General features: G+C 42.4%; 1 protein-coding gene across 9 annotated transcripts in view; it reads right to left on the reverse strand.

Moving 5' to 3' along the window:
* ppp2r5eb (protein phosphatase 2, regulatory subunit B', epsilon isoform b) overlaps positions 1 to 13,896 on the reverse strand; it is a 51,637-nt gene that overhangs the window by 19,403 nt on the left and 18,338 nt on the right. Inside the window, exon 2 of one of the 9 annotated variants that reach the window (XM_084045050.1) lies at positions 13,188 to 13,309. The exons of 7 other annotated variants lie outside the window; for them this stretch is intronic. In XM_084045050.1, the coding sequence (XP_083901176.1) occupies positions 13,188 to 13,227 (40 nt within the window). In that variant the 5' untranslated portion in view covers positions 13,228 to 13,309. Of the gene's footprint in view, positions 1 to 8,061; positions 8,199 to 13,187; positions 13,310 to 13,896 lie in introns of those variants that run through there. One more of the 9 variants, XM_084045051.1, reaches the window with a different exon arrangement.

A 13,896-nucleotide genomic window follows, 5' to 3' on the forward strand; every position in this document is an offset into this window, starting at 1 on the left:
AGCCTATGAAAACTACCAGATCATATCATCCAACGAACAGCTGAGCAGACGTGTCCAATGGTTTTGGCTCGTTTCCCGGCAACATGAGTGTTTGGATGAAACTGTCTATATTAAACAGTAAATAAAATCACTCTCTTCCCATACTCCACTCTGTGCCTCCTTTCCTCTCCTCCCCACCTGTCTCACTCCTTCCTGCCCCCCTCCATACTTCCCTCTCGTCTCCCTGTAGTGTTTTTGGGCAGCAGAGGGACTCTTGGCAGAAGAAGGCAGGAGACACATCACAGCTTAATTAATGCTAGAAAACAGCTTAGAGTCTCAAAGGTAGAGAGAGAGAGATTTGGATTGTGTAAAGAGAAAGAGAGCGAGGGAAACGGAGAAAGAGAGGGTGAAAGAGGAAGCACAAGCCGGAACGAAAGACGGAGAGCAAAGAGAGTGTGAGATGGAGAAAGAACTGTGTGTGTGTCTCACTCTCTCTCAAAGAACTTCGATGTGGTGATACATCACCACAGGAAGTTCTCTAAGATAGTCTAATTCCATAGGAGAGTCAGACCCTCCATTAGGAGGTCAGCATTGCAGCTGCTCTGGAACTCTCTTCTGTCACGTAGGGTGGGACAGTGATGTGAACTGCAGTATGAACTTGAAATGGCTTTTTTCATGATACAATTTAGTTTAAAAGAAAATGTGTACATTTGCTTGGCATAATATGTTGTTAATACAGAACATAGATTTTTAGACTAGATGTTTCTGCACGGTACCAGAGGACAATTGAACACTTAAGTCGGAGTAAAACAAATTTCAGTCATTTAAATTTTGTCATTAAATGGTGTCGTCCTACAGTGTAACTCTGAAAAGGTTACCCTCCCTCAACTGGGCTAATGAGAAGTAAGTCTGCAGTGCGCCTTCGCAAGTTGGAATGGAACCTCTGCAGTGCGCCTTCGCAAGTTGGAATGGAACCACCAGCTAGAGGCTCAGCAAATGAAATACAGCGTTTACTTTTACACAGCACCGATGCTACACAATCACACTCACAGTTCCTCTAATCACCAAGAACAACACTACAAACAGAGGCAGGAGCATGGTACTGCTGCTGTTGGTTCCATTCTTTTTTTTAATCACATACACAGTCAAATCCCCAGTTTTAAAGGTGCAAACCAGAACTTTTGTGCGTGCGTGTGTGTGTCAAGTGTATAAGTGTATAAAATGTTATTTTGAACCATGTGTATCAGAGTATGTTAATACTAATTTATCTAACTGGTATATTGGCGGTGGTTTCCCTGCTCTTCTCTTGAGAAATGTAGACACTGTGTTCAGGACGTAGGAAACAAAAGAGGTATAGCCTGAAGCTCAAGGCGCACTACCTCCCCTGCACAAGCGGGCGTTCCGTCTTAGCTCATTGGTAGCAGACTGATTTTTACCATGTACACTGGCAATCAAATGTTTCAGATTCTCATTCATCAGTGATGCATCACCACCACCTATACACACACAACTCTGTGATTTGCGTCAAGTCAAAATCCCCTTTCCACACTGTACAATACTGTCTCTTAATTTGTCATGGTTACATGTAATGATGATGACATATGACATATAGTACAACATACAGAATGGGCATTAGACTTGATTTATCACTCTGTACATAGTGATATACAGCGGTGGACCCAAATGGTCCACAGACTGTCCATCAGAGTTAAATCAAAACTGAGGATTTTGCTGTGTTGGGCTTTAACACTATCGGCCAAATGCTACTACGAGGCGTCTGAGGCAGGCAATTCTGTCTACTCTGCTAGACAGGGTGGTAAAGTATGTGATGAATTTGGGGATATACTGTACTACCCGGCCACTGTGGCAAGAGGACAAGAAACTAAACTGCCTCAGTTTCTTTTGCACACCACCTTCCCTCACAAAAAAAAAAATTCTGGTCCCCGGGGAGAGGGGAAATTGCATTTACAGGTTCACCCAGCTGATGGCTGCACAAATGGCTTTAATGAGCGCACAGGGGTTGCTGTTAGCGGTTAAGTGTCTTGATCAGGGACACTTCAACATGTAGACAGGGCAAGCTGAGGGTCAAACTGTCAACCTTCCAATTCCCAAACGGCCTCTATAACCACTCAGCTACAGTTGCATGGACTCATGCCATGCATCTTTCTTGCCCAGCCACATCCCCCCAAAGCTACAGTAAGAAAAAACACAACGGCTACACTGACTGCACAAATACAGACCAGATCAGTGTTTAGCTTGCAGGATCGTCTACACAGAGCAACACCCCGATGTTGTTGTTGATATTTTAACCTGCATTAGGGATGTCACGATTATGACATTTTACTTGACGATTAATTTTCAAACAAATAATTGAGATTAAGGATTTCAGTGTTTTTTGGCATTGAACATGGGAACATACTGTTACTGTATGAACAAAAATTATATTTCTGTTTTTCTTTTTGTAAACAAAAATTGCACGGGGCAGATATGACAAATAACGTAATATACTTTTATTTCTTTTTTACAAATAGCGGAAATAGCTCATCTTAGATCTGCTATTGCTGCTTTTTTATATTTGAAAATGTATGAAAACCTTTCAACATGGAAACAATTACGACGATAACTACCTCAAATAATTGCGATCAGACGATTATGTAATAATTGGAACAGGCCTAACCTGCATGAGTTAAAACATCTCAGTGGAAGTCAAAACTAGCCTGTACATACTATGTGTGTGGAATCTGCGTTAAGACCGTTCAAGACTATTCTTAGATAAAACTGCTCTGCAACGAGCGTCGTGGCGCTTTCACTGGAAAGACATGTCTTGGAAGGGAAGCATGGACTTACGTAGGTGTAGGGTGACGGGGAGATGTGTTTTTGTGTCTGATGCACAGATACATACATATATATACTGTAAAATCCTCAGCGTTAACTTAGACCTGAGGCAGATGCTACAAATGCCTTCTAAATCGGTAGTTCTGAAACCGTTTTGTAATTCACAATTCAAAGACACTTTCAAGAGTTAAAAAAAACCAACTAAAATAGCAGATGTACAAGCTCGCAGCGCGGCATGAAGTGACGCGCTGTGAGCTTGTATATCTGCTATTTTTGAATAGCCATTTTATAGCCATTTTTTAATAGCCATTATGAATAGCCTAAAATGGCACAAATGCTTTCCCGCTTTTAGTGGGTTAATTTATCGATTTGTAACTTCAAGAGTGTACTAATGTAATCAAATTGAACAGTCGGGTCCATTTGGTTACATTTGTACGCTCAGAGTTAAATTAACACCCACACACATACAGTATACACACAGTCAGCCATGCTGCCAGTTTGCCTGTGTAAGGGGAAAACCCCAGCTCTGTAAAAAGCTGTGTGTGCGTGTGTGTGTGTGTGTATATGTGTAGTCTTGGGTTACGGTTCCAACAGATGGGCCAGACAGGTGACTGGACCGCAACTCTGCCAGAGCTTGAAGGTCAGTATGGAAGCGGTTATGTGCTTTATGTACACACAACACACACACACACACACACACACGTGGTTCACATCATCACAAACGGCGCACACACACACCTTGCATGCAGCGCAGGCAGATTACTAGGGATGTGCAAGAATGGTTGAATTTTCGTGCCAGTCTCTAAATTGTATTTACATATTTTTTAATTTTTAAATGAATGGTTTAGCTACAATAGAAATATAGGCTAATACTACAGTATAGTAAATGGCCATTGATTTTTTTGTTCCCACCACTGGCTGCTGATTAAATTTAAACTCAGTGACGAGGAGGGGGCACTGACATCTCGCTTTCCCTCTCTCTCTCTAAGCAAAGAGAGGGGGGACAAAAGATGTAATATACACAAGTCAAATGCAACGCGTGTGACGCCAAGTTGGCCTACCCAAATGAACAATGCACATGCATTTGAAGATGAAGCATCCAACAGAGATACCAAAAGAGACAGACAGCCATCCATGACTTGCTTCATTGAAAAGTCACGTCGTTGTGTTGACAAGCATGCAAGTGAAATGTGAGGCAATATCCGAAGAAAAAGCATCATAATATTTTGGTCAATCATCCACATCCCAACAGATTACATTCACAAACACACGCACACACACTAGAGCCGTCAACGAATATTCCACATTCAAATACAATAAAATAAAAGAAGGTTTGAAAAAAATATATAAAAGAAAAACCCGGCTGTAATGTTAGTGTTGTTACAGACGAGGAGCGGTGGACGCGGCCGTTACCGCTCGGATCAGCAGGCATCACGCCGCGATCATTGTCGTTTTGTCCTCCTGTACGTAGCGGGGGGACCACAATCCAGCTGTTGCCGCCCGCGCGGCGCATATGCAAAAACGAGCACGAAAATTTCACGGGACCGCGCCCGCTCGCCTCACCACCCTTCAACTTTTCTGCGCGTCCCAAATAAATCGCCCGCCTCTCATTGAAAATGAATTACATAGGCGTGTCAGCCGCTCCCCCTCTGAAACGACCCTTACACAACAAGCAAGCAACTTCGAGGTAAACTTTGTTTATACTTTGTCGCGCGCCAAACGATCTACAAGCCAACGCGTCACAAATGCAACGCGTAGTGGGCTTGTAGATCGGCTGTTTGCCAAGGGACACAGTCGTAATGAAGGTACGCCCCTCCCTTGCTGTAAACACACAGACTCAACACCGCAGACACACAGAGTATCCAGACTTTCTATGGTAGAAAGGCAGCGCTGTACTAAATATACACATGCTTAATCACACAACGTCACTTTAATTGATTCACAATGATAACATAGGTCAAGCTGAAACGGCCGATCCATTTGGGAGTGATGGTAGACAGTTTATAACCAGACTCGACCCAAAATAGCGGTAAAACTATGTTTGGATTGTCCCTCGCGGTAAAACTTCCTTCTTGTCATATTTCTCCATGTACCTTAGTTTTATTTAAACAAAAATCTTGATAGATTATTTTGTTTATAATTTCCCGGAGCATGTGTGTCTTAGCTGGTATCTAAACCATTACAGTAGTAGCTTTTTAAAATGAGGCTATATAAGATATAGCCTCAAACAATATTTTATATTAAAAATAATATGTATTCGAAATTCAATTGATGATAGATCCCAGGTGGCTTTTTAAGAAGAACAGGACCACACACACACACACACACACACACACACACACACACACACACACACACACACACACACACACACACACACACACACACACACACACACACGCACACACACACATGTCAAGGCAGAATGCAGAGCAATAATTAAACCGAACTGGGCAGCCTCCGAGGGGTAAACAGGAAGGCTTGAATGGAAACTGTCTCCATCCATAGGTTCAATGTGAACTGTCTCCATCTTTTTCCAATGGTCTGCATGGTTTAAATGGAAACTGTCCACTTTAGTTTTAATGGAAACCATCTCCATTTGTGGCTATGCCCCCGCCCTCCACCCCATACACCTCTGCTAAGATGTCACATAGCTTTATGTGTGACTAACAGTGTTTTTATCTGCGTGGGAGAACTGGAACACAGCAGCAAAATATTATAACACCTACCTACCTTCTTATTCAAATCTCTGCTTTTAACGCAGTTAACTGTTAACTGGAGGATATGCATGTATGACCAATTCTCTATTGATTGAGTCTAGTTATGTAGCAGTCAGTGCTTTGCCTCCCTATGGTAGGATGAAGTTAAACATTACATACAGTATTTTAGCTGAGTCGATACAGACCGAGTACGTACAGACTGTACATACTGGTCAGACTATGGAGACAAACAAGGACGGAAGGAAGGACGGAAGGGCAGACAGACAAGACAGACAGACAGAGGAATAAAGACAGACAAGACAGACGTGTGGTTTTAAATTGGCTTTCAGTGAACTGGGAAACAATGGGAGAATAAGCTAGTGAGGAGTCATGTGAGTCAAATGGAGAAAATCACACAGGCATGCCTGCTTGACTGCACAAGTACACACACACTTCCTTATTGAATGCCTGGTTGACAATACATGCATGCTCTCAAACACACAAACGCGTGCGTGGGTGACCGAGATCCAGTCTATCCTTGTGTGCGTGCGTGCCTTCTATAGCAGGATGACAGGCTGCTGTGACTGTCAGTCATTAACATCTCTAATCTCCCAGGGTAAACTTTGCTCCTTGGTACAGTAGCTACACAACATTATGACACTCCACCCTCCGTCACACTCAGTACAGTAGTGAGTTAAAGGCCCAATCCGCAGGTCTGAAACAACAGTGTTCTCTCTCAGTCTTGCTTGTAAGTTTATTTGAAATGGAATCACAATCAGAGAGATGTTGTGGAACTGTGTGTCAGCAGAAGACAAGTTATTGTCTTCCAGTGAATATGGGTGAATATGACATTGTGCAGTTACGATTGCAGACATCTCTGCCAATGTAAAGTCGACTTTGGAGCAATTGGCACATCTAGTCCGACTCAGAACTGAATGTGTGAAATGCAAAGAAGGCAGCCTACATACAAATATTTTGCAAGGTTACTCCTCATGGAATGCACAACATTGTTTTAAGCGGTTATTAGAAAGGAAGGGGTAGTTTAATCTTCCTTGTATTTGGAGTAAGCTCCCTCTCCGCTAAGGGATGGCTGGACTGAACCGCCAACAACAGTTGTTACATCATGATGCCAACTAGCTACCTAGGCAGGGTGGTAACATAAAGCATGGAAATGCACACCTATATTAATTGGCGAGGTACTGGCTATGAAATAGATCAGCAGCAAGAGCTTGAAGGGAGATGCTGCACACTCATGCCAAATTCTTTATCCATAAACCGACACTTAAAAATACAATTAAGAATAGTGTTTGTAATTGGTACTGATAATTATATATGGCCAAAGTGGCTAAATCTAAACAAACAGTCCACATGTAGAGAAATACACTCTCTCCCCTGCTGCACCAAGCTAAACATAATGAGATCAAAATAACAGTTAACAAATGTCCGGTACTAATAGTAAATGTTTATGTCTAATTATTGTTGACATAACTAATGACAACTTAATACAGTCTAATTTTCAAATTCAGCAGTTTGACCTCAGCCAGACTTGAATGGCAAACTGTTCACCAGCACCACCAGGTGTTGCCACGTGGAGAGCACACAGCGGGGGCATTTCAAGAAGCGAGCGAGTTTAAACCAATGGGATCTATCACACTATATCAGTGACTTTACAAGGTCCTACACTACACAATACCCAACCATGCTACACTGAAACATTTCTACTCAACAAACACAATTGTTCCCCTAGTTTTTCTGGTGTCTTCGTGTTAACTCCTTGAAAATCAATCTGCGTTTAGCATACTCCAGAGTCTTTAACTGGTAATGTGGGTCGAGCCAGACAAAGGCTGTGTGTTCCCTGGACCAGGTGAGCCCTGGCTCCTCACTAGCATAGCAGACATTCCTCCAGCTGCTAAAACAACACACACAACACAGAGACACCACACCTGTCCTCTTAACCTCACCACACAATTCACCTGCTGCATTCACATTATGTAATACACACTGGCAAGGTCTGTGTGTCAACAGTTGACTTGCTGTGTGTGTGTGTGTGGGTGTGGGTGTGGGTGTGTGTGTGTGTGTGTGTGTGTGTGTGTGTATTTGGGTGCGTGCGGGCGGGCATGCAAGTAACTCAGAGTAAACAACAGACAAAAACAAACTCATCTAGTTGTCTTAACAAAAGCAGTCCCAATTCATTCCCATCAATGGTGACATCAACACTTCTACAGAACTAACAGCATTCCTCTGACACTCCTCTGACTCCTCTGACCATCCACTACTTTCACTAAACTTTCCATTCTCCCTCCTATTCGTTCCTTGGCCTTGTACAGAACATGTCTTACCTTACCGTCCCCAGTCCATTTATATACATGCATATGTACCTTTCCACTGGGTGCTCACTGCTCACGCACACATACCAGCCGCACAGACTAGGCTAGCTAGCTAGCTAGCTACAGAAGGCCTTTGACAGTGAAGGGGGCTAACTATAACTCTGTGCCCCCTTGCGCTAGCAGGCAATAGCAAACAAACAGACATGCACTCTGTCACTCACTCAATTAGGTTTCTTGTTGCGCTGCAGACTCCACAGATAGGAAAACGGGGAAAAGAAAAATAGTCACTGTTTTTTTGGCCCGGTTCAGTTGGAGCGCACGGAGGGAAGATGAAAGTTTGTGTGGGCCCAGGTTCTGCCGTTTCTTTACGGCTTGTTTGGAGCGAGCGGGGCTGCAACAGTGTAAAGAGACACCTCACAGATCAGGTTACCCCTGGGGGGAGGGGGTGCATAGGAGGGGTGGGAGGGTGAGCTGAGGGGAGATATTGGCCAAACAGACACTAGAAGTGACTGAAGACAAAGAAAAGGGAGAAAGAGAGAAAGAGATAAACAGAACAGAGAGGTAGAGAGAAATAGAAGATGTAGAGCACTGTTTCCCAAACAGTGGGTCGGGATCCAATTGTGGGTCACGGACCGATTTTTGTGGGTCGCAAGTAAATATCCCCCTTTTCTTTGTTTCCTTTTTTAATTTCAAAAGAATACAAAATAGTAGATAAAATAAATATAATTAATTCAATAAATTCCACAAATGTAACTTTTAAGCGACGCAAGCATGCATATCGGCTATTTTCACTAGTTTGGGATTTCTCTTTTGGGTCACGGGCTAAAAGTTCTTGTTAACCCATTAAGACCGGGAACACATCTGTGTCATTATAGATTTAAGCTATAACCATTATTTTATACTTTGGCTATTTTTTTTTCTTGAACATTTGTGGGTGCAACTCTTTGAATACATATATTTTTTGAAATGTTTAACTAAAGTCTTTGCGTCTGGGGGTGCCTGAAACAAAATATTTAGAGATGGGGGGGTCCGTAGCCAAATACATCATTTTGGTAGGTCCTTGACATGAAAGTTTTTGAACCACTGATAAAAGATATTTATTTCCAGGGAATCCCCCAGAAGCAAAGATTTTAGTTACAAATGTTTGCTTTAAAAAAATAAATTAAAAAAAGACATACACAAAAACTAACTGTATCAGCCACTTTTATATTTCACACCCAAAATTGTCTCAAATTGTCTTCTTTAGAAGAGAAACGACATTTGTTGGTGTGCTGTCCAAGTGTCTGGTAGAGAAGCCACAACCAAACACTGACCAGTAGGGCAGAGCTATCAACGAACATTCCAAGAAAAAAACATTTGATTCTGAAAATAAATATTCAATTGTGGAGGGAAAAAGAAAGAAAAATCAGCACCGCCGCAGCTGTCTGCCTGGCGAGTTTTCATGTGGCCCTGGGCAGCTGCAATGAATGCATGGAGAGGAGTCACAATGTCACTTTAATTGATTGAAAATGAAAATGTAGGTCAAGCTGAACGAGTGATCCGTGTGGTAATGATGGCAGGGAGTTCACAACCCTACTCGACCATAAGAGTGATTTGCACTTGGAGCCGTCTAAAAAGCCCCATTTGGGAATACTGCAGATTTTGGTCAGTTACTTTACAGGGTTTGATTAAAGATTAGTGTAACACAATTTTGAGCTTTGAGCTTCAAATGTCCATTCTATATACTGTAATAGCCTGGGCTTTTATTTAAACCTCTTTTTAAAAAATAATTATGTCAGGATGAATATACCTATAACAAGTAGTTATATCTCTTGTTGAATTCACTATTTGGATTGCCATTAATAATATACGTTTGAATGGTTTGAAATGTAAGTAATAATCAGACATCATTTTGGGCCAATTTTGACACACCTGTTGACCAGTGTGACCGGTTGACCAGCTTTTGCTAACTTTCTGTCTTCACTGGAGAATGATCACTTAAGTGGAGACAAGGGAGCAACTGACTGAAGAGAATAGAAGACTGACAGGAGAAGAGGGTCATGACAGAGAATAAGAGGTAAGACAAGAGGAAAAGAAGGTTACGGAGGAAGAGATGCTGAGACTGAGACGAGAAGGAGACGAGGAGAGTTGAAGGTATGTCCTCATTTACCCTGCATAAGGCTAAAACTAGCTCTTTGCACTCATCTTCCTCAGCCACAGAGCATTAAAATCCACCCCGCAGGCTCCCTGCCAGCCTTCCGCTCCTCCTCCACTCTCTTTGCTGCTCATCTCCTCTCCCCAGTCATCTTCCCTAATCGCGCCTCCCCTGTCCTCACTACTCTTTACATCTCTTCTCTTTTCCTCTCTTCTGTCCATCTCAGTCTCCTCCCACTAGAATCATCTCCACTCCTCCCTTCCGTTTCTTTCTCCCCTCTGCTGCCCTCTGTTTTCATCCCTCCATTCATGCATTTCAGAGGGGATGTCTTCTGAGCTGTGAGATTTCATAATCGTCTATTGACAAGAAGGCAACAGCATATGTTAACACTGTGGTGATATGTTACATCAGGGTTGGGGGGGTTTAGCGTTATGACAATAATAAAACTCCATTGACTTCCAGTGACTTAAACTAGTGGCTCTGCATCCCGGGCCTCGGGACAGCTGGTATAGCTGTTGGTCCATCATTCCGCAAACTAATGTATTATTCACCTTGTCCTTCTAGATGTCTGACCAGGGACCTGTTAGGCCTGGGATGCTGCTAGCTGAAGGTTATTACCACTGACTAAAACAAACATTTTAGTGAAAGATGATTTCTCAAATCCACTAATGTGGTACATCCTCCAGTATGCCTTCTCTGTTCTCTCATGATCATCGTAGTAGAAACGGTTTTACTTCAGTGACTTAATGTTATACCGAGTAGCATTCTCACGCTTGTGAACGCAACTAGCAACAACAGAAATAAGCCTGCATAGGAGTCACTCTTCATCCCCATCCTCTAAATTCCTGCCAACATGGGGAAAGCAACCCCAGATTTATGTATTTATTTTGGCACACTGAAAGGAGAATCCCAGCCAAAATCGACCTGAATCTCATTTTACAATCTCTTCCAACTGTGGCAATCATCTCTGTCCAAAATAAAATGCACTGGTGGGAAAGTAAATAAGCCACCAAATGTATCACCAAATTATTATTTTCAAATCTGATATGCTCGTTCTACATATCCGTAGTCTCTGCAGACACAAAAACTGCCACAGACTACCAATAAATAATGATCGAATTACGTAATTTTAGGATACATCTATGTGTGCTACTTCAAGCCGGAAAATCCTGCTCGGTAAGCCGGTATATGTTTAAAAGTACAAATTTCTAGAAAAAAAACAATATAATTCACTTTGGGCAGCATCACTAATGTAGGGAAATGCAATAGTAATATTTATCAGTTGCAGTCACAGTAGTAGTAGTAGTAGAACAACTATAATAGTATATGTAGTAATAATAGTCATAGCATGAGCACAGTATCATGGTGCGGTGTCATCATTAGTACTTGAGGGTTTTAGAGAGTAAATAGATAACTTGGAATGTTGCTTCATGAAAACATATTTCGTGTGTTTTTTTCTGTGGTGGCCCACTGGAACATTTGCCTGCAACCCATTTTGCTTCCAGATAAAGACTTGCCTGCAACTCATTTTGCTTCCAGATAAAGAATTTAAAAGTGTAACAGCCTCACAGCTGTTGGAGAGGAGAGAGAACAGACTGCATTTTTCTATGCAGGCTTCAAATGCCCCCCTTTCTCCCTTTCTTTGCAGGCTTTCAGGACGGTCATTTGGGGCAGCAGGATAGCCTGGAGGCTATACCAGGCCATCTCTTTACAGAAGGCTCACATGATCGCTTATTTTCATCAGGGCTTTTACTGCGCTTCAACTTCAGACTCTCATACATCCTACACTGAAACTATACTGCTGATGACAGCTGGCGCTCTTTGATGTGCGGTGGGTCTACTGTTAGAACTGAGCATTTTATCTATAACTTTAACTACCTACAACCAATATATATTACACATAGTTCAAAAATAAGTACAAGAATAAAGTTAGAATGATCATGAAAGTTCCAGGAAAATAAATGTCCCATTTGGTTGTGTTGTAGGTGACAGACCAAGCCTCTCTCCCTGACTACACACACCATGCTGTGAAAGGGTCAAAGGTCACTCCCCTCTCGGTGAGCTGCTGATTGATGGAGGCGAATGGGAGAACGCCCACATATAGCACCGTCACCATCTGCCTCTCAGCCAACCAGAAGAGAGCATTCCGCAGCGCCCTTGTGTAAGAGTGAAGCAACTGTAGCCATATAACCCACAATCCCTTAAAAGAGACTGTGTTACAGTGTGTTAATTCCATCTCTGCAGTAACAACAGTGTTTCTAATTGTGGATGACGCTGCGTTCGTGATTTGAGGCATTTTTTTAAAAACGTGCCACTCCTGCCAACTTTGGAAGCCAGGATGGAATATGAAAAATCAGACAGATACGTCTTGATTACATGACTATAGAGATAATGTGTACTGATTTGCGTGATGTTTGGACAACATCTGTAGGAGTAATATATAAAAATATGTTTTGCAAAAATCTGCCTCCTGGTGGCGATATAACTGGCCGATGTGAAAGATTTGGGGCAAAGGTTCTGCTCTGGCCTCTAGGGAGTGTGTGTGCACAGTTTCACATCGATCGGACCAACGGTGCCGGAGATTAGCTGTACATAGACAGATAAACGGAGGGACGCGAAAACATAGTCTTGGCCACCCCTTCGGCCTGGCGGAGACAACAAAGTTAGTTAGTTAATAAAATCAATTAATAATTACATGTCAAAAGCGCTTAGTTTTTGGCATCTAGTTGGCCTACAGTGACATTTAACAAGTACACACAAATACGCAACCATAGATGTAGATACACAAAACTGTGTAAATACCCTTTATCATAAAAAATACTGAGGTTTTATGATAAAGGGTATTTACTGATGTCCGAGGGGAAATTGCTTTCTGCATTTACCCAGCAGTGTGCTGCTCAGATGAGCATACAGCAGAGCAGTGCAATGTGTCTGTTGTGAGCTTGTAGACGACACCCACGTGCAACCACGTCAAGCCTTTGGGGTTCAACGTCTTGCTCAGGGATACTTCAACATGAAGCCTAGAGGAGCCACGGGTCGAACCGGGGACCGAGGAAGGCTGCTCTACCTGCCGAGCCACTGCTACCCATCAGCAATTGCGACAATTGCCACTACTATCCATCAGCAACTGCGAGGATCTGTTATGTACTATTGTTTTACTTAAGACTGCATGTGTGAAATCCTATATAAATATAGTACATAATGCTGACTAACCAGTCAGTGGGAGGAGGAGAGGTGAGGAGGAGGATTTCATCTTTTCACAGACAGACACACAGTCTGGCTGGCAGTAAAGGACACAGCTGTCCAGATACAGTACACACCCACCTCTGCTGCTGCTATGGAAACCATGGAGGTAGAAAACACAAACAGAATCAAACAGAGACATGATGGGAAACAGGTACCTTGATAATAATGGTAAAGAACAATTCCCTAAAACAATATATCTCCTTCTATTAATAGTGCCTTTCTACTGCTAGTAGTAATAGATAATAAATTAACACAAAAGAAAAGAAAGAATGAATAAAACGGCCTGCTCTAGACTAGGGATGTTACTAAAATATTTTGTTTTGCAATCTACGTATTATTCGGTTAATTAACGGTTAGTCATAAATACAGTTAAGATGACCCCCATACCGAACCCGAAAAGAGAAATGCATGTACACAGAATGAACATTCAGTTAGGCTACTTTAATAACTAGGGTGACCATTTGATCATGGCCGTGTAGCAACAACCCGGTCATTTACCTGATATTGAGTTGTTACCACAACCGTGAGATGTTCATGTTTACATTGTTTCAGCTAAGCTATTTGTGCTAATAACACAACATTCATTCAAACATTGGGCTTGTGAATAAACGCTCTGTGCCCGGCGCTGCCCGCACTATGGACATGATATCCAAAGCGCTCCTCCGCTCATAAAATG

Source organism: Gymnoscopelus microlampas (genome assembly GCF_963454915.1).
Source record: "Gymnoscopelus microlampas genome assembly, chromosome: 20".
Lineage (NCBI taxonomy): Eukaryota > Metazoa > Chordata > Actinopteri > Myctophiformes > Myctophidae > Gymnoscopelus > Gymnoscopelus microlampas.